This window comes from Podarcis erhardii (assembly GCF_964252035.2).
Source record: "Podarcis erhardii genome assembly, chromosome: 8".
NCBI classification, from domain to species: Eukaryota; Metazoa; Chordata; class Lepidosauria; order Squamata; family Lacertidae; genus Podarcis; species Podarcis erhardii.
The window spans coordinates 45,845,975-45,865,576 of NC_138499.1; the positions used below are offsets into that span (position 1 = coordinate 45,845,975).

The 19,602-nt window shown below is 42.2% G+C and overlaps 1 protein-coding gene across 10 annotated transcripts in view; it reads left to right on the forward strand.

The window, feature by feature from the left end:
• ZNF521 (zinc finger protein 521) overlaps positions 1-19,602 on the forward strand; it is a 291,023-nt gene that overhangs the window by 227,188 nt on the left and 44,233 nt on the right. For 7 of the 10 annotated variants that reach the window (XM_081873612.1, XM_081873613.1, XM_081873615.1 and 4 more), the window contains one exon: positions 14,567-14,632. The exons of the other annotated variants lie outside the window; for them this stretch is intronic. In XM_081873612.1, coding sequence (XP_081729738.1) covers positions 14,567-14,632 — 66 coding nt within the window. The remainder of the gene's footprint in view (positions 1-14,566; positions 14,633-19,602) is intronic. 10 annotated transcript variants of the gene reach the window in all.

Consider the following 19,602-nt stretch of genomic DNA (forward strand, 5'->3'; position numbering starts at 1 on the left):
TCTCAATCTTTGCGTGTTTAGATGACATCTTGATCAGATTGCTATCTGATCAATGTGAACCAGATGCTGCAGTGCCTGCAGAGTCAAGGATTTGTAATAAACAGGAACAATAGCATGTTCTTGCCAACCAGAAACTGGAACATCTGGGAATCATTCTGGACATGAGTTTGAATAGGATGATTCTGTCCCCTGAGAGCCAAACAAGGGCCTTACAGCTCTCCTAAGAAATAGTTCAATAGTGGCATGTGGATCGCATGACACTAGCCTAGTTGCTAGGCATGGCAGTGTTTGCCAGGAGGTGGTGTACTGTTGTTATTTGCATGCCTGCCATTACACAGGGTTTTCCACCCCATGAAAAGGATGTGGCAAGGTCCCAGCACTAATTTCTCATGTTACTATCCCATCATGTCAAGCTAGTTTTTCAGTGTTGGACTCTCCCCCCACAATTCCAGAGAGTCAGTACCAATTCAGTACCACACCAAGGATGCACATCACAATGAGTGTGTGTATTTTGAATTGGGGAACCCACTTTGTGGAGGTCAGATATGGGGAACCTCTGATCCTCCAGATATTGCTAAAGTACAATTCCCATCATCCATGGCCATTTCCCATGCTTGCTGGGGTTGATGGTAGTTGTGTTACAGCCACAGCTAGAGGACCAAAGATTCCCCATACTTGAAGTAGGTGATGTGACTTCTGAGGAATCAAGTCTCTACTAATAGAGCACTCAAATAATACTTGTTGCTCTGCTAGCTAACTGGGCTCCAGCACTACTGTAAAAGTAGACTTGCTTTGGTACTGAAGACCCAGCCCAGTGGGTTGTTGCTCTAGCACAGTGGTACAGGCGTGGGCCCTCTTAAGTCCCATAACCTTGGTGGGACTAACTCATTTGTCAATGGTTGCTAAAATACGTAGCCCCAGAAATGTTTACCCTGCCCCCCCCCCCAGAACAGAGCTGGAAGCAATGGACAGGTGTGAATGCTCATGTTTGTGGAGATCCATATTCTCACCAAATGATAAATAAAAAACATGTGTTCATTAAAAAAAAATCCAAAATCTTTCTCCCCAAAAAATAGTAACGAGAGAAGAGTAGGAAGAAGAAAATGACAGCGGTAACAAGAATTAAGCCAACCCTCCATTTCTTTCCAGTGGGGGTAAAAATGTGAATAGGAATAACATTGTATAGTGTCAACCATCAGAACTCAAAAACAGACAATAAAAAGACCTTTTTTATTTTTTTGTTTACCCTTCAGGATACTGTTTACCTTATCACTATAGGGGAAGCTAGTATAGCATCCCTTTTAAAAACTGGTCTGAGTTCATTCTGTATCTCCAGGTCGTCGTCTGGCCGGTGATGAAGTGGGCATGTCAGCCTGGGGTTAGGAAAGCTGTATGGGGAGCTGTTGGACTCATTTTCTCTCCCCCCCCCCACCTCACTCACTCTGCCTGTCTCTTGCTTTTTTCCTTCCCAAACCGTTCGCTCTGTCTGTCTGTCTGTCTGTCTCTCTCTCCCTTTTTTTCAGCTGAAATTATCTCCCCCTTCTCCCCCCCATCTAAATTTACTTCACAGCAGATTGTCTTGTAGTAAATCACCAAAAACCCAAATAGCACTAAAGCATTCTGATACAACATTAGCATTTGCTTAACAAGCACAAGATAAACATTAAACAAAGAACTGCATTTCTTTATTAGAGGCTGCAAGATACATAATCCATGAGCACAAGAAACATGGGACCCAGTGGATATGCAGATGTGTGTTATTTCATTGGCGCTGGGCGGCCTTGTTAGAAAAGGTTTTCATCTGAAGGCTTGGGGGTGGATAGTTGACTGTCCCTGGTGGGGCTGTAACTAGATACAGAGACTGTTGCAAGCTAGGCTGGGCTCCCTGGTGGATGTGCTGATTGGACAGCCTGAGGAAAACTTGGGAAGCATCAGGAAGTGAACTCAATCACCTTGGGGATGATAGGGTAGAACCAGATGAAGGCATTTGACTTCTTTTGTAACTCCCACTAAGGACAGATTGCCAGTGTGATCCAACCTCTATAACTGCAAATCAGACCCTTTCCCCTATGCCGATTTCATTAGAATGGCCAGCATGGTGCAGAGAGAGAAGGAGAGAGAGAAGGGAAAAAAAGGTTAGACACAGTAATTTTACAGGCAGGCGGGTACAAAAAATCTGCATAATTAAGCAGTCAAGGCTGCTAATAGGGGAGTTTATATGCTCTGGGACCAGGCAAGGGCAGCGCATATGGATATAGCGCTGGATATTAAATCTACGGCATGCAGACTTACTTTGGGGCCCTTAGAGAAAAGGCTAATTATAGAGAGAGGAATTGTGTTTACTGGTCTGTCTTGGGCAAAGATGTTGAAAGAAGTGCAACCAAGTTTTGCAGCTAAACATGAGCGTTGGTTAATAGAGATATCAAAACAGTGCTTGTAGGTTGCCTTGTGCCTAATTATAGGAAATAGGATATTCTAAGTCATCCACCCTTAAAGTTAAATGGGGAAAAAAAGATAAACCACTCACACACGAGCAAAGGCACACACAGACAAGTGTGTGTGTGTAGATGTATAGATAATTATTAAAACAGCTGTAGTTAAATGTGAGTGCAACTCTTTTGTCACTCACATATATGTAGCAATTTCTTCCGTGTGTTGTTGTTTTTTAAAAGCCATTGCTTCTAGGTATAAACCCACTACCAGTATTTAAATAAAAATGGGTCATATGAAGGAAAGCGATAATAATTCTGGCTCCTACAGCATACAGTAGAGAGATGTTTATGTAACAAGTTCTGACAAGAGGGACATTAACCTTTCATAATGCAAATCAAAGGTAGGGAGACAAATCCCTGGAGCCTTTGGTAAAGCCTGTGCTTTACAAGGTGATGGTTCACATTCTTTAAAGCTGCTTTTTTATATAATAATAAACATAGAAATTAATTTAAGGCAGGATTCCCCTAACCAGGCCTGTCAGCAGAGGTCATGCAGAAGGACTTCTGCTTGCACCACGGGACTTCCCCTCCCTTTACTTCCTCCACACCTCCCCCCCACCCTCAAAAAAATAATTTTTGCCATGATTGGTCAAGAGAACCCCCAGAACAGCACGTGGAGGAAGCAGAGGGGTATATTCCTCCCTTATGTAATGAAGTAGGCTATTGCCTACAAAAGCTCCAGCCACGATAAACCAGTTAGTCTCTGAGGTGCTACATTGCCAGTTAAAACCACATTACGATTTCTCCATATGAGTAAATCAAATGAAAATAAACAAAACTACATTTTATCAGTCAGTCCATTCAATTAAAAAAATGGCTCCCTTTGCCTCCTTCATCATATTAGCAACATTCACATGAACCTCTTCATAAATGAGTAACTAGTGCTGATTCTTATCTCATGCTCCTTCTAGAATTATTAATTCCCTTCTGTGCTGTTTTGCATGTGGATAATTCCTTGCAGGTGCGGTTAGTTTTAGGTTTCTCAGCTCTCCCCCCCCCCCATACACCAAATTCTGGGATTGCTCTCAACACATGTAGCCTCTTGTAAACAGTTGTTGTGTGAATGTGCTGGCCATAACACCTAGCTATGACTTTCATTTAGAACTGATTTAAGTAGCCTTTCTGAAGGATTTTTGCTGACTGAACTTTAAAATGAGGAAACATTATAGTAAGCAACACCTAGTTTGGACTATATTCAGTATAGGGGCCTGTATAAGTTCTGCAGGATTTACAGAGAATACGTAAAATTAAAAAATTCCAACAAGCTTTGTATGCGTATATATGAAGATTTTGCCAGTGGGTGGCTGATTGTACCAAAATGTTATCAAGCCCTGGTATTTTGAAGCAAAGGCAGGCATGGGAAGTTAATGGCCCAAGTATAGCCATTCTGTTGATATCCACATGTCTGCAAGGATGGTGTCACACCTCCTATTTTGATGAGGCAAAAATTACCTCAAAACACTTTCTGCCACACTGGAGTGAGAGATGCAGGCAGAAATTAATGACTGTCACTAACTTAGGCACATTAATTTCAATGGGTCTACTCTGAGTAAAAGTTATACAACCCAGTATTTTTATTCTGTTTTCAGAACCCAACCAAACATAAAATTGAGTTTTAAATACTAGGAAATTTAAAACATCCCTTGTCTCTCCAATGAAGCCCAAGGGAGTTAAAAAAAATATGTTATATAACACATTTATGTCATTCCTCTTAAAGCAGTGTTTGCTTCACAACAATCCCATGAGGTAGGTTGAGTTGAGAGAAAGTGGATTTGCTAAAAGCCACCCAATGAGTTTTCATGGCTTGACTACATATTTGAACCTGGGATTCCTGTGTCCAAGTCCACTACACTGACCTGAAAACCATCAACCATGCACTCTCAGCATCCAGCAAACAAGAGGAAGATCTCCACAGACATCATTTCTGAACTAATCCTTATTAGTTTCAGTGAAACATAATCCCAAATTAGTGTGCTCGGGATCACAACTCAACTTTTTGCTGGATCAGTAGGTAGTTTTTGAAAATATACTGCTTTTAAAATATAGGTAAGGATCTAGTTCACAATATGTGATTAAAGAACATATTGAAGATAGGGAAATAGAACAAAACAGGAATACTCCACACTGCCAGTCCTTGTGTAACATCTGTTTTTGAACAACAAGGGATTATATAAGTGAAATACCAATATCAGTAAGTAACCTTGGGAAGGATTCTTCAGTCATCCTCAGCATTCTCTTGCCTGCTGATAGTATCCTTATTTCAGGGTTGCACAATATGGCACACCCTCTAGATCAGGGGTCAGCAAACTTTTTCAGCAGGGGGCCGGTCCACTGTCCCTCAGACCTTGTGGGGGGCCGGACTATATTTTGAAAAAAATAATGAACAAATTCCTATGCCCCACAAATAACCCAGAGATGCATTTTAAATAAAAGGACACATTTTACTCATGTAAAAACACACTGATTCCAGGACTGTCTGCGGGCTGGATTTAGAAGGTGATTGGGCTGAATCCGGCCCCCAGGCCTTAGTTTACCTACCCATGCTCGCATCTGCCCCATTTCATATGGCCAATGATCAGCCAATGTTTTGACTTGTATTATTCCATCACACTAGAAGCCAAAACATTTAAAGCTCTGGGGGCAGAGATTTTTAAATTTTCTTTGGCGATCACTCGTAGCCGAGTAAGATTATCTTCCATAAACACGGCTTTAACAGTGAGTCCGTAAGTGATTGTGGAGGCCAATTCTGGATCCATGCATCCTTCCACAGTGAAGACATAGGTTTCTGGGTGGGAGCTGATCATGGTAAGGGTTTGTTTGCCCAGCTAGCCTTCCTTTTAGCATGTTTCTCCCTTTCATCCTGAGTTTGAGCATCTTCAAAGCCCATGACACCTTTGGTAAAGGCTGTTCTCCAATTGGAGCGCTCGCAGTGTTTCCCAGTTGTGACTTTTTAAAAAAGATTTGCCTTGAGAGAGTCTTTAAACCTCTTTTGTTGACCACCAGCATCACACTTTCCATTTTTAAGTTTGGAATAGAGCAGTTTATTTAATTTCCTTAAGTACTTAAATCCGAACATTTTGTTATTTTTAGGTGCATCCTCAACATCACTCCACGGAAAATAATTGTCACTAAGAATATAAAAAAGAGACCTACTGGTTCAGGCCAGTGGTCCGTCTTTCACACAGGAGCAAACCAGGTGCCTTTGGGAAGCCAGGCACACACACAACATGAAAGCAACATGAAACCATTTAAACAAGTAGCCATACCCTTATCCTGCGGCAGTGAATTCCATCAGTTACTAATGCATGGCAGTATCCAACAAATACTAGCACAAAGGACCTAAGACTGTGTAATGGAAGTTCCTCTCCCTTTCTGCCCAGTGGCGGAGCTTCATCTCCAGCACCAGGGGGTAGAGAGCAGGCTGGGGGGCCTGGGGACGTGGCACGCCGCCCGCAGGGGCGGGGCACACTGACTGTGGGGGCATGGCGCCCAGCACGGGTGGGGGCCAGCCACGATGCCAGGGGCGGTGTGCTCCCCCTGCACTCCTGTTCCTCCGCCAGTGTCTCTGCCCTGCATGCACCCCCTAAATCCATTCTGGGGGTTCCTCCAGCCCTCCGTAACAGATTTGTGGATGACGCAGGAGCTGAAACCCTTGCATTAGTGGAAACACTTTCACGGGTACTGCCCAGTGTGTGTGTGAAGAAACAATACCCATCCAGAACAGTAACATAAGCATAGTAAAAAAAAAAAAAAAAAATTGGGCCCCCCCCCCCAAATATATATATAATTCCGTTACATGCTTGCAAGCAAATTAGGAATTGCATCAGTAGAACCACAGGATGTTAGTTCTTCCAGATTAATTGAATAATTACTATACATTCTGAAGCTGTGAGCATTTGTGCATATGCCTTTTTTTATTCTCAACCTTACACCATGTTGCTCAGGTTGTCCACAGTACTGTCTGCTCTTCACCTTTTTCTTGGTGTCTTATGCTTCCATGAGGCCCTTTTATTCTCAGTGCGTGCTCCCTGAGGTCATCTACACACACAAAGCTGATCAAGTAAAACAATATTAAGCCCCTGTCCCTTTTTCCCTTCTTCTTTTGACAAAACAAAAAACGAAACAGCACTAACTTGTCAAGAGGTTCAGGGTGAAGCCTGCATCTGTTCATGCCTGTCCAATTGTCCGTGTAGTTCTGAATTTGCATGTATCTATTTTACCTGCACTGCACTGGTGTCACATGGTGTTTAAATAAAAAAATAAATCCAAGAACATGCAGTAGCTTGCATTTTACTGCCAGAGTGAAACTTCACCATCCTACCAAGGGAGCTTTTTGTAATGTTTGTAATGTGCTGCTTTCGTGCTTTAGCAAAGAAAAATGTCACTGCTGGGCTTTATTTTTAACAGACTTTTTAAACATCAATTAATGCAAGCAAATGTAGTGGAGGGTTTCTGGCTTGTTATTTATATGGGGGAGAGAGAGAGAGAGAGAGAGAGAGAGAGGGAAGAGAGCAAGCAGCTAGGGAGAGGCAGGTTGTTTTATTTTTAACTCTGAACAATTGGAGAACAGAGAGGGAGACTTTGAAAGGCACAAATGGCAGTCAGGTGCCAAATGTCCCCTGAAAGGCAAGGGGGATTTAGGCCTTTGACTTTACTCCATGTCTCCAAATATGTCATGTAGACTGTGTGTTTCCTTTTTTATTATTATTTGCTACAGCACATTTTGAGGTATAGAAGGTATCTGCAAAGCTGGCAGATTTAAATGTCGCTGAAGGGACCACACAGTTCGAACAGCTAATGGAAATAAATATTTTGACATAGGGGCCAAGAATAAGGGGTTGTTTTTCTTAATGGCCTTTACCCCTAGAAAAAGCGGGGGGAAACAGCCAAGTATATGCAGCTCAGATCCCACTTATGAAATATAAGCACAAGTGCATATAGGCTATTTCATGCATTCCTATCTCAGGCTTTATTGTAAAAGGGATAATATCGTATTGGCCCGAATATAAGCTGCACCTGCAAATACGCTGCATCTTTAAAATTCAAGGGGGGGAGGGAGGAGAGAGAAAAGGACAATACTTGACTACAGGTACCATTCCCCCATGCTCTTGGGCTGCTCTCTTGGGGGGAGCCATGCAGCTTTGCCGGCAGCCTTCCCCCCTCCCCCCAACAGCTTGGGGGAGGCTTGGGAGCGATGGCAGCCTGGGTACCATTGCCCCATGCTCCTGGGGTGCTTCCTGGCAGCGGGGAGCCCCACCACTTTGCCGATGGTGTAAGGTCACAAATATAAGCTGTGCTTTAATGTTTCATGGTCGGAATTTGGAAAAAAAAGTGTGGCTTCTTTCAGGCCAATACAGTAATGTCCATTTTTCTTTTACGTTTGGTACTTCCATTCTAGCTTTGGGTTGAATTCAGTGTACTATGGTCTGGTTTACTCCTTGAGACTTGAACCTTGGACTCAGTCCATTTCCTGCTCCTTTCATTCATTGCAAATAGCAGGTAACAAGCGCACCTGGAGATTTGTGTTGCTCTTACCCTGCAGGATACAAGTTGCTTTCTGGCTAGTTCTCCCTTGGAGTATCCGTAAGATTCCACATTAAAATGAATATGGACTCTCCCTACTTCACTCAGTAATGCCCACCTACGTTAAAGGGAATGCTGTTATTGAGCAAACACTTCTTGAAGCAATGCGGTCCATTATAGAATTAACCCTAGATACATAGAAATAACCTGTTTTTAGGAGCGTACATAACAACCTTTGCTGACGGCAACAGACTTAGTAGGCAGTGAAGCACGTAACACCCTCTTGCTGCCTTCACCTGTTTTTTTGACTTCTGAAATAACCTTGCTTTTTCAAAATATGACTGGGCTAATATTCCTCTGTGTTCTCTCCATTCCTCATGGCATTGCCCAGTAGTAAATCCCTGTGCACATCCCTTTAAAGTTTTTTAAGTCAAGTTGCTTCTTGTGTAGAGGAAAAGAGGCGGCAGAGAAATGAATTCTGCCTTTACATCAGCGTACTTATTTTCCCTCTCTGTTTGTAAAAAGACTGACAAGTAAGCATAACATGACTAGTGCTGTCAGGAAGTACATAAACTTGCTAGCTTCAAGATTTCTGATGGAGACACTTAGGCAGTTTTAAAGCAATGTCTGGGATTCAGAACTGACAGCCCACAGGCTTCCAGAGACCCAAATCTAGAGAAGTTACATGCACAGAGTTTTAAAAGCATTCTCAAGAACCTTTGTTTGCACACCATAAATTTCTTAATTTTAAAATCTAGATTAAAAACAATAATAATTAGGGGGCATAGCCGAGTGGTAAATTGGATGGTTTGGCATGCAGAGTAGCCCATATTTAATCTGCATCATCTCCAGTTAAATGGACCAGGGTCAGACCTGGAGAGCTGCTTCCAACTGCTGTAGTCAGCACTGGACTAGGCAGACCAATGATCTGACAGCTTTGTATGTACTACATCAGTACATACTTGTGAGACAAGTGTCACTACTATTCCCATTTTACAGATGAGAACTGAGACTGCTAGAGTGTGATTTGCTCAACTTACCTACTGATTCGGTTCAAAGGCCTTAGTTCACCAGAACTAGTAACACTTTGTCTAAGCAGAGAAATCAAATTACTATGGCTGAAGCATTTTTGTAATTCTTCATTATAGCTTCAGAAATATTTAAGACTGGGTGGTTTTGCTTTTTGCTTTTTGCTGGAGCTCTCATCAGGAATTGTAGGATCAACCTGCTTTGATTATTGGTTTTCATTAAATGACATTCTTTGGCTTGCAGATGCCTCATTTGTCTTTCTGCTGTCCTGCTCTTCTACATTGGCAGATGTATTTGTGTTTGAGTGCACTTTCATCAAGGATCTCCATTCCTAATTGAGTTATGATAATTTAGGGCAAATAACTCATTGTTGCAACACTGTCATAATATGCAGTATGTCTGTGCTCTGCTGTTGTACCAAAGCAAAATACATTTTGTCCCATACCTGTTCAAAGCCACTTAGAATGTTATGTAGGGATGCACAAAATTAAGAGTGGTAATGTTTGCCATTAATACAATTCAACGGCAGCATATGAGAACAGGGTCATGTGTTGTTTTTTAAAGGTGCCATTACATATATTAAAAGTGTTGGAACAGTTTTCTACTTGCCATTTGATCTGTCTAAAACAAGTTCTAAATATATGTGTATTTTGAATATTACACAGCTAGAAAGATTGTTTTCATCATGCTCTCTGTGTGACTGTGAAGGTACTACTTGGTCTTTTATTATTATTAAGCAAGGAGATATTGTATCCTAAGGAATCCTTTAAAGCAGGGCTAGGACATGTGGGGTTTGTAAGCTAAATCTAGTCTGCAAGACTTTTCACGGAAAAGCTCTGCCTCTTTATCCTGGGATAAATTGGAGGGGGCAGCAGTGTGAGCAGGGAAGTATTGGTGGGTTGTTTAAAACCTTCTGGATTCATATTGCATTAAAGCATTTGCACTTTATGATGCACATAGCAGTGGGAAAGTGCCATTCTGCATGCTTTAGGATTTTTCTTCTCGCAGTTGAACACCTGGAAAATGTTAATTTGTTGCATTTCTGCAGTTAGAAAACCCACACATTCTATTCTGCTGCCTGTACTAATGGAAACAACAGTATATGGTATTTGGTCATTAATCCGGCCATTGCAGATTAATGCCCTTTCATGCCCTTTAGGAAATGATTTCTCTTAAGCAGCAGATTGTTTCACATTCTGCTGTGAATGTGAAAGGAAGAGATAGTACAAGCCTGTTGCACTTGACTCTGTAAACGGGGTCTCTTATTTCTGGCTGATGGTTTCAGACCGTTTAGTGACTTAGCTACCCATGGGTAAGCATGGGGGAACACGCAGGGAGTTAGTATTCTCATACTGATTTGAGTTCATATATAACGTTAAACCAAACAATGCCTTAGCAGGCAGGCGGGTTCCCAGAAAGGAGATTGTGGACACTTTGCTGCTCCTCCAGGCCTGCGGCTGTGAGCTAAGCCACTGTCTGTTTTAGCATGTCGTCCAAACCCAGGTTTGTGGTTTGTTACCTCCAGACAAACCACAAATTGGAAACCAAGAACAAACCTTGAGTACAGCTTCTTGTCTGCCTAGAAGAAACCAAAACACAAGCCCGGATTCAGACGACACACTAAGCCAAATTTTATCTTAATTCACAGCTGTAGGATCTGAGGAGAAGCAAAGTGGTCATGAACTCCTCTCCAGGAGCATTTTCACAATAAGCCATGGTTTGGCTTAACATTGTGTGTGAACTGAGCCAATGTATCTTCACTTTTGCCTTTTCAGTCTTTGAATGAAACCCCCCAAGTATTTTGAAATATGTGGTGCAATTTGGGCACAACTGCAGTGGTGGTAGCAGCAACAACAGCAGGAGTTGCAATAATAGTAGTTGTCATTGCCACACCAATTGCACATGGCGGTTTCTCAGCCTTGAATTTACGACTTGTAGGGCCTACAGGGACGCGGGTGGCGCTGTGGTCTAAACTACAGAGGCTAGGACTTGGCGATCAGAAGGTTGGTGGTTCGAATCCCCGTGACGGGGTGAGCTCCCGTTGTTTGGTCACAGCCCACCTAGCAGTTCGAAAGTGCAAGCAGATAAATAGGTACTGCTCTGGCGGGAAGGTAAATGCATTTCCGTGCACTGCTGTAGTTTGCCAGAAGTGGCTTAGTCATGCTGACCACATGACGCCTAGAGGGAGATGAGCGCTCAACCCCAGAGTCGTCCGCAACTGGACCTAACAGTCAGAGGTACCTTTACCTTTACCTAGGGCCTAGAGTAGAATTTGGCCATTTCACATTGAAACTCTGTCTTTCCCCAATGTTGCATCTGGAGACTTTTTCTCATGAATAGAACCATTTAACCCCCCCCCCCCCCAATGCAAATGAATGGCACCCCCCAAGATTTCTAGGATGATGAGCAAATCTGAGTTTGGGTGAAATAGGAGCTGGGGGGAGGGGAGGAAGAAAGAAGAAAATGGAAAATCTCAGTTTGATCCAGGTTCAAGTTTTATTGGATGAATATTCAAAAGCATTCATCTCTAGACAGAACCCTGGCAATTCACTGCAGCTCCAATGGCAATAATAAATAAATGCATTTTTTACAGCCAAATGGTTCAAGCAGCCAACAAAGTTAACACTATATAATTAATAACAATAAGCAATTAAAGAGAACAGCAGGTTACAGTGATAAAGCACCGAAATATATTAATGTAAAAAAGAAATACTGAATACTTATGTGAAAAGGGAGTGCATTAGGTCAACTTATAACCCTTTTTCTTCTGGATAAAAGGCACACACACACACACACACACACACACACACACCACTGCTGCTGTTAAACCTTCATTTATTCCAGTGGGACTTGTGTGGGAATCTTGTGCAAGCTGCACAGGAAGAAAGCTGTACAGGAAGAAAGTAGACTGACTGGTAGATTGCACCCAAAATCTGAATGAAAGGGATGAGATGGTGTGTAACTAATAAAAGATTATGAATACCACCATTCCCAAAACAATGCACTATGCTGAATGCTGGGGGAATGAAAAAGTTGCATAAGAAGGCAGGGGCTTAACAGCAACAGAGCTAATGTGTCAGTACAGTAAAGCCAAGCCTGTTTACTCAGGTACGGCTAATTGAGATCTTACCTGCTTGCATTTGAATGTGTGAGGCCTTTCATCTTTTGAGCCCAGCGAATTTTATTTTCAGCTTTTTTTGTTGTTGACATGATAAAGAAGACATAGAAAATGGAAAAAATAATATATGCCATTCCCATACTAATCCACCCTCCACCCGCCATGGTTTTGTTTGCTTCCCTATTATCCTTAGGGAATAGTTTTTCTATTCTGTCTAGGGAATAATATCCTAGGATAGAGGGAACAGTTTCCCTAGCATTTAAGAAGTTATCAAGCATCATTTAACATATAGGGTTGGTCAGTTCCGTATTAATTTAAAATATATGTCCATGCTACCTACTGTATCAACATCTTACAGACAACTTTTACTGCTATGCATTCAGCAGGTGACTCACAAATCTATTCATTTAAGTTTATGCACCTACCTTCACAAGCAAGACATCTGGTTAGGAGGGAAGCAAGGCACCTCTGGGAGAATCCTCATCTCAGGCTTTCTCCAATTTAGGCCCTTTACTTAGCATCACATTTTGATGGTCCTTTGTATTGCACTAAATATTAGGTGTGTGCACCACCCCCACAATATGTGGTTCAGACCTCAGGGAACAGCCCACCTTGGTCTGAAGGGCTTTGGTAGCAGCTTAGTTCAGCTCTGGGTCTGAGGCCAAGTTCACTTCCAAAAATTCGAGGCTTTGTTTCTTCCCATTCACTTTGTAGGAAGTAAAACTGCTATAACTCCCCCCCACCCCCCACTTTTCATCAGAAATTGTTAAAATTTGCAGACCAAGTAGTCCCTTCAGAGTGGGTTATACCTTCCAAATTACAGGCAAGTAAGTCCAGGTGTTCTTTTTTATTTTTGGTGCTAGGTGCCTTTTTTATTTATTTTTTTAAGGAAATGTATATAACTTTTTAAAATTTTGGCAGAAATGTGTAGGCATCGGGGGGGGGGCGTTAAGGTGAGAGGATAAAGCCATTTCAGAAGGACAGCTGCAGAGATTTCCCCACAAGTGTAGCTTTTACAGAGTTTGGGGGGAGGTGTGGAATCTCTCCTGCAGTGTTTTGTGAGCAACTGGTCTGAAAATAGCATGAGGCATGAGAGAGGTGCCCCTGGGTAAGGAACCTGTCAAACTGCAGACCAGTTGGCTAGGCATCCTTTAAAAGTTGATTGGTCTGTGTGGGTGCAATTGAAAGGGATTCACTTTCCTCCCCCCCCCCCCCCCAAGCCCTAGGATTGGAGATTCTGGGTTATATAAATTCCCTATGATTCTAAGCTTGACCTATCAGCCGCAACAGAGCTCTCTCTCTCTTCCCACCCTGGTATTTGCACACTCTTTCTTGCTCTCTCTCTCTCTCTCTCTCTCTCTCTCACACACACACACACAGAGAGAGAGAGAGAGAGAGAGAGAGAGAGAGAGAGAGAGAGAGAGAACACCACTGGATATAGATGGCAGTAGGCAAGAACCTGGTCACATGTTTCCTGGAGTGGTGTGCTTGTTATTTCCTCTAGGGTTGTTTGCAGGCTAGTCTGCTAATAGCTACATGCTTCTGTGACCAGCTCTTGTTATTTAAGCCCAACCATGTGAGGTGGGAGCAGATTGCACACATCATAATTAGCGGTCTGCTGTGGGACAGGGTCCAAATGCTGTAAGAAAGGCTCACATGACTAGGCTGGGGCATTTAAATGGTACAACAGTTACTTAGGTGCCAGTCACAGAAAAGGGGTTCCATTGAGGCTAAGGTAACCTGGATAGAGCAGGTTGCATGGTTGCCTTCCCCTTTAGTGACATACTTCATGGATCAGTAATAACAGCCAAGGGACCTGCCCTAACCAAGTGAGCGGAAGAGGTACTTGCTACCCAGAGCAACATGGGAGCAGCCACAGAGGTGGCAACCACATCACTCCTGATAACACGAAAAAGAGGACCCAACAGTATCTAGTGGCGTTCTTCATGCTGCCTGAAAACGTTAATGAATACCAAAAAAAGACACAAAAAGAAAAGGGCAGTGTATCAAAACGGCTTTGTGTCAAGCCTTTGTATATCAGCATGACCAACAAATTTGCTTATTTATAATATTTAGAAAAACAAATAATGCTTCAGAGGTAGCCGACAGTTCTCTGGCCATTCCACACACACACCCCTTGGTTTCTTCTGTAGGCAGCTCTTGAGACACTTGCTCTACATCCTGAGCAAAAATTAGTTGATGAAAGAGTTGTCAGTAATGCTCCATTCGTATGACTGATCCACTGTACTGTGGAATTCATATTGACTGACTGCTTGTCTCAGTGTTAAAAGATTGTTTTCCCTGTAGATGTGACTTTAGAACAGGTAGCATTTAGTTTATGCTGCATGAAGTGTCCATGAAGTATCCTCTTTCAATTTTACCAATTTTTGTTTTTTTTGTGTAGAACTCGATGGTAGATATACCAGTACTTCCACCAGTTCCAGAAGTCCCAGACGGGTGGGAAATACTAGTAGGTATTTAACATCAATGACAGAGAAAGCTATCTCTTGAAATATCACCAACGCTTAAAAAATAATAATACACTTGACACAGCAATACTAATTAAGAGGATCAGTGCTTTAAAATAGGCCAAAAACCTTTTGATTTCAACTAAAGTACATTTTCCATAATGTTAATGTGACTCTTATTCATCATACTTCTCCCCTCAGAAACACACAGCTTTAACCATCAATTTTACTATAATTTTATGTGATTTGCTGCTGAAAGGCGGGGTAAGGAACTTATTTCAGAGACAGAAATGTCATACAAGCACACAATTAGAACCTAGAACTTGAGGGGATGTCCAAAAAAGCTTAAAACATTTCATGACTTGTTCCCCAAGGAACTTAGAAATTGTAGTAGCTCTTGGAGTGAGGTGAGTAATCTCTTAGAGAATTCTGAACATCCTCGTAGAACTACAGTATCCAAGGTGCCTGGGGAAGAATTGGTATAATAGCTGCTTGCAATATAGACACACACCTAATTTAACTACATTGTAATTCTGAGTACTATATGAGCCCTGATACCACACTGACTACGGCCTGGTTCAGACTTTATGATGTGGTTGCCATTCACCAGGCAAAGTTCTCAGTTCACAGTAATATTGCTTGAAACTCAGCATCACATGGGTCTCCCGGAATTCAGTGTACTTCCCACACCAGTACCTCCCCTTGTTTGGGATGTGACACACGTGGCCCACAGGGAAGGGCTGATGTACATGGATACCAGCAAAGGGAAAGCATTGATAGTGGGCTTATGCATGTACTTAGAAATGCTCAACTATCTTTAGTGAGAGCAGGATAAGACATTTGGCATGGGTGCATGTGGAGCTTACACACACACACACACGGGTATGACAGGTGTATTTTAATAGCTTCATTTTTGTTATGTTTTAGAACCTACTTGGCAAAAGAAAAATGTTGAGTGCTGTATTTTTCGCTCTATAAGACGCACCTAGTTTTTGGAGGAGGAAAACAAGAAAAAAAAAATATTCTGAATCTCAGAAGCCAGAACAGCAAGCTGCGCAGTGAAAGCAGCAACCCCTCTTGCTGTTTTGGCTTCTGGGATAGCTGCGCAGCCTGCATTCGCTCCATAAGATGCACACACATTTCCCCTTACTTTTTAGGAGGGAAAAAGTGAGTCTTATAGAGCAAAAAATACGGTATTTTCCATCCTCAAAATTGTTAGCAGAACTTTTTTTTATTATACTTAATTTTCATTCAGTCAAATGTTCTGAATATAAGTGAACCAATAATCATGTCAAGCTCAGAACATGTACCCAATAACACAAACAAATCTAAGCCGTTTGGGGAAAATGTTTAAAGATTTCAGATCAATATAGACATATGAATCTTTGAATTCCCAGGCACTTATTACCTATCCCACCTGTCTCTGGCTTACTGAGCCCAAATGGGGTTTCCTCAACCCACCTGTTCCCCAGGTTGCCCTGCTTGGCTAGAAACATGGAAGAGACCAAAGTTCATGTCCTCCATTCTTCTACCCAAAGATAGAACTATCTCCCATACATCACCTCCAGACAATTCTAGCCCCTGGCTTCCAGTCAGCTGCTGTACTATAATAACATGCAGCTTAATCCCATGGGAATCCTCTCCTGCCCTTTCCCACTGCTTCTGCCACCCCTGTTTCTTTCTTCTCTATAACATCAGGTCCTCCATCCCTTCCTTTTGTAATTTATTGGCTCCAAAAGCTGCAAAAATACATGCACTGTATTAACAACCCTGTGGAGGGAAGGTCCATTCCGTCTGCTGCGGAAGCAGAGCTACTGCCTCTAACAAATTGTTGCTCTAGGCATTTGTCTAGGGTCATCTACTATAACTTCAGTCTTGCTAGAACTGAGAGCTAGGAACTGGCACTTTATTCCACTTAAGTTACCAATATTTGGTGTGAGTGGGAGAGCGGGAGACATACTGCTTCAGTTAGTTCAAAGTCTAAATTCAGACCAATAATTTCTGTTGCACTTTTTTAAAGAAAGAAAGAAAGAAAGAAAGGGAAATACAGAGATCATTTTTTGAGTATTCCATATAATATAGGGCGCAATGGCAACAGCGTAATGTAACTTTGTGATGCATACCCAATTTCCCTCTTACGATACAGTCTATTTCTGACTACCAGATGCTAGAAGCTAACAATAGAGAAAGCTATCATGATGATTCCCTGCTTGTGATCTTCCCTGTGGCATCTTTTGTCTGCAGTTAAGAGGACAGAATGCTTGACTAGAATTACCATTAGTGTGCCCCAGCATGGCATTTCTTGGGAAGAGGCCACAGCTCAGTGGTAGAGCTCATGCTTTGCATGCAGAAGGTCCCTGGTTCGGTCCCTGGCATCTCAAGTTTTAAAAAAGGAACTTGAGTAACAGGGTTGGGAAAGATCTCTGCCAGTTAATATGGATTGCATTGAGCTACATGGCTAATTGTGTAACTAATGAAATACGGCTTTATGTGTCTTTGTGTTTTCACTGCCCACTTGTAATCAAATCAAATGTATAGAAAATGCATGTCATACGCTGTCTTCAGACTGTAGGGGGTAAATCACGTTTGAATGTTCTTCCTATGTTTTTATAAAAAGCCTTTCTGCACACAGAAACATAGCAAGTTAGCTTTCCATATGCAAGGATTTGTTTGTTTGTTTGTTTGTTTGTTTGTTTACACGTAGTAGTATTCATACATGCACTCCCTGACCTCCATTCCAAGGTGGTGCAGCCTGCTGAATGTTTTATATCCTTCTCCCTGATCTGCTAGTTTTCTTCATGCAAGGAGTTTCTCACAGGGGAGATTTAGATATGTCCTGCCATCTGCAGAATCAAGTGGTATGATCCAAGAAGGACCATGTCTTGTTGTTTTTAAAATTCAGTATGTTGTAATGCTTTTCTGAAGTCTAGGTATAAGATAAGTGTTGTTGTTGTTTTTTTAAAAAAAAATCCACCAGCTTGCTCCATGTCCAAAAATAAAGAATTGATAATTATTTAAACTTTAGTCTACATTTTTGCAGTAGCAGATTCTTCCAGTACTGTAAACATTTCCCTCCAGCAAATCCCAGCTGTATATTTGATTTTAGTATCTCCATTTCCTTGCTGCTATATGCCTGAATTGTGGGGTTTGGGGTGATAATTCTTGAGAAATTGTAAATGACAGAAGGCCCATTACAATCAGGGAGGAATGATGAGCATATGCTGGAAGTCTTCAGGCAATGTTAATTTCTGTATTAAGTCTTTAAATGTGTGCTCTTTGCCTAGGTGAAACGGGTGGGGGTGGGAAATAAGTGTTGGTTTGATGCAGCTGTGAACACTTTGGAGAGCCAGAAAACTGCAGGCCATTTGATTCCCAAGTTAAAGAGAGGAAACAGAGTTTGACCAACAGCTATTAAGAGGGCCTTATCCTATAGATGTATTCATCTGACTTAGACTTGGTGAACAGAAGAGAGACTATATAGACACCTTTCAGTATGAATTGCCACAACATGCTCCAACTACATTTTATCCATTGCCTGGTATTCCCATTGGTCTCACCCAGCAACTCTAGTGCAATGTCCCATCAGCACATAGTGGACAGGGAAGACAGCTTTGTTGCAGGGTGCGTGTAGCAGGTATGTTACTATTCATGCTCTTCTTTTAAAAGCCAAGATATGCGGCTAGACATAGGGCCAGATCAAGTCCCAGTAGCAGAAGCTTGTGCAAGGATTTCTGCTGGCCCAAGTGGGATTTCCCCTCCTCTCCTTTGCCCCATGCCCCCCAGTTGCTTCTGGGGTGGCAGGAGACACACACCCCTGCCCAACAGTACTCAAGGAAAGAGAGGGGATATCATTCTATCTTGCAAGCTGAAATGTTTGCACTAATGGAATAATTGCCATAGCAGTATGTTGACTTCTTCTCCGCGCAATCCTTGGGAGGCAATAGAACATTAAAAACCAACAACAGTAAGTAGTTTGCAAAATTGTAGAACAGAAGGGGCACATCTCTACTACTATGATGCACTTCTCTGTGACCTTAAGGCTGTAATTCTATACACTTATCTAGGAAAAGCCCATTAAACTCAAAGGTCCTTACTTCTGACTGTGATAGGTAGTTGCTGGATGAGCAATCTGGAGTTGGGATAGCACAGTAGCAGACTGCTCTGTTTTAGGATTAATATTGTATGAGAACAGTCTTATTTGGTTTAATTTAAATTATATTTTACATTTCCTTGCAGCTGTTTTTTTAAAAAAATATCTATGTTTGACTGTTCTTAACTGCATAAAAAATATTAAAATATAGTATATGCATGTGTGCGAAAGTTTTGTCAAATGTCGCTAATAATATTGCAGGAAATGTCTAGTAGGTGCTTCCTGATGTTCTAGCACCCACTTTAGACATGAAAAGCAAGGCATGTATTAACAAAACATTTTTCCAGAACCAAAACATGGTACTTTGAGAGCACACAAAATCTATCATCCCTGCAGCGGTTCTCAACCTGTGGGTCCCCAGATGTTGTTGGACTACAACTCCAATCATCTCTGAGCTCTGGCCTTGCTAGCCAGGGGTGATGGGAGTTGTAGTTCAACAACATCTGGGGACCCACAGGTTGAGAAATGCTGCTCCAAGGCATGGAACAAACATAAGCAAAATAGAACAGAGGTCCAGCTGTAAAACCCGCTTTATTTGTTATACAGTCTGCTACTTCCATGCAACAGCCTCCGCAGCGTGTTACACACACGAAGGTGCACCACGCAATTTAATGGGCAGCAGGGCTGTGGCTGTTGTCCTAACCCGAACAACATGTGGTTTCCCTTTGTTCATCTGTTAGATGTGGACATCTGAGAAATGGAAGCCTGGCCACATAGATGTCTATGTACGTAAGCTTCCCCTGGAGCTGGAGCCATGTGCGATCAGGGTTCCAGCTCTCGGGAAACACTACAATACACAGAGGTCTGCACCGCTATGCTTTA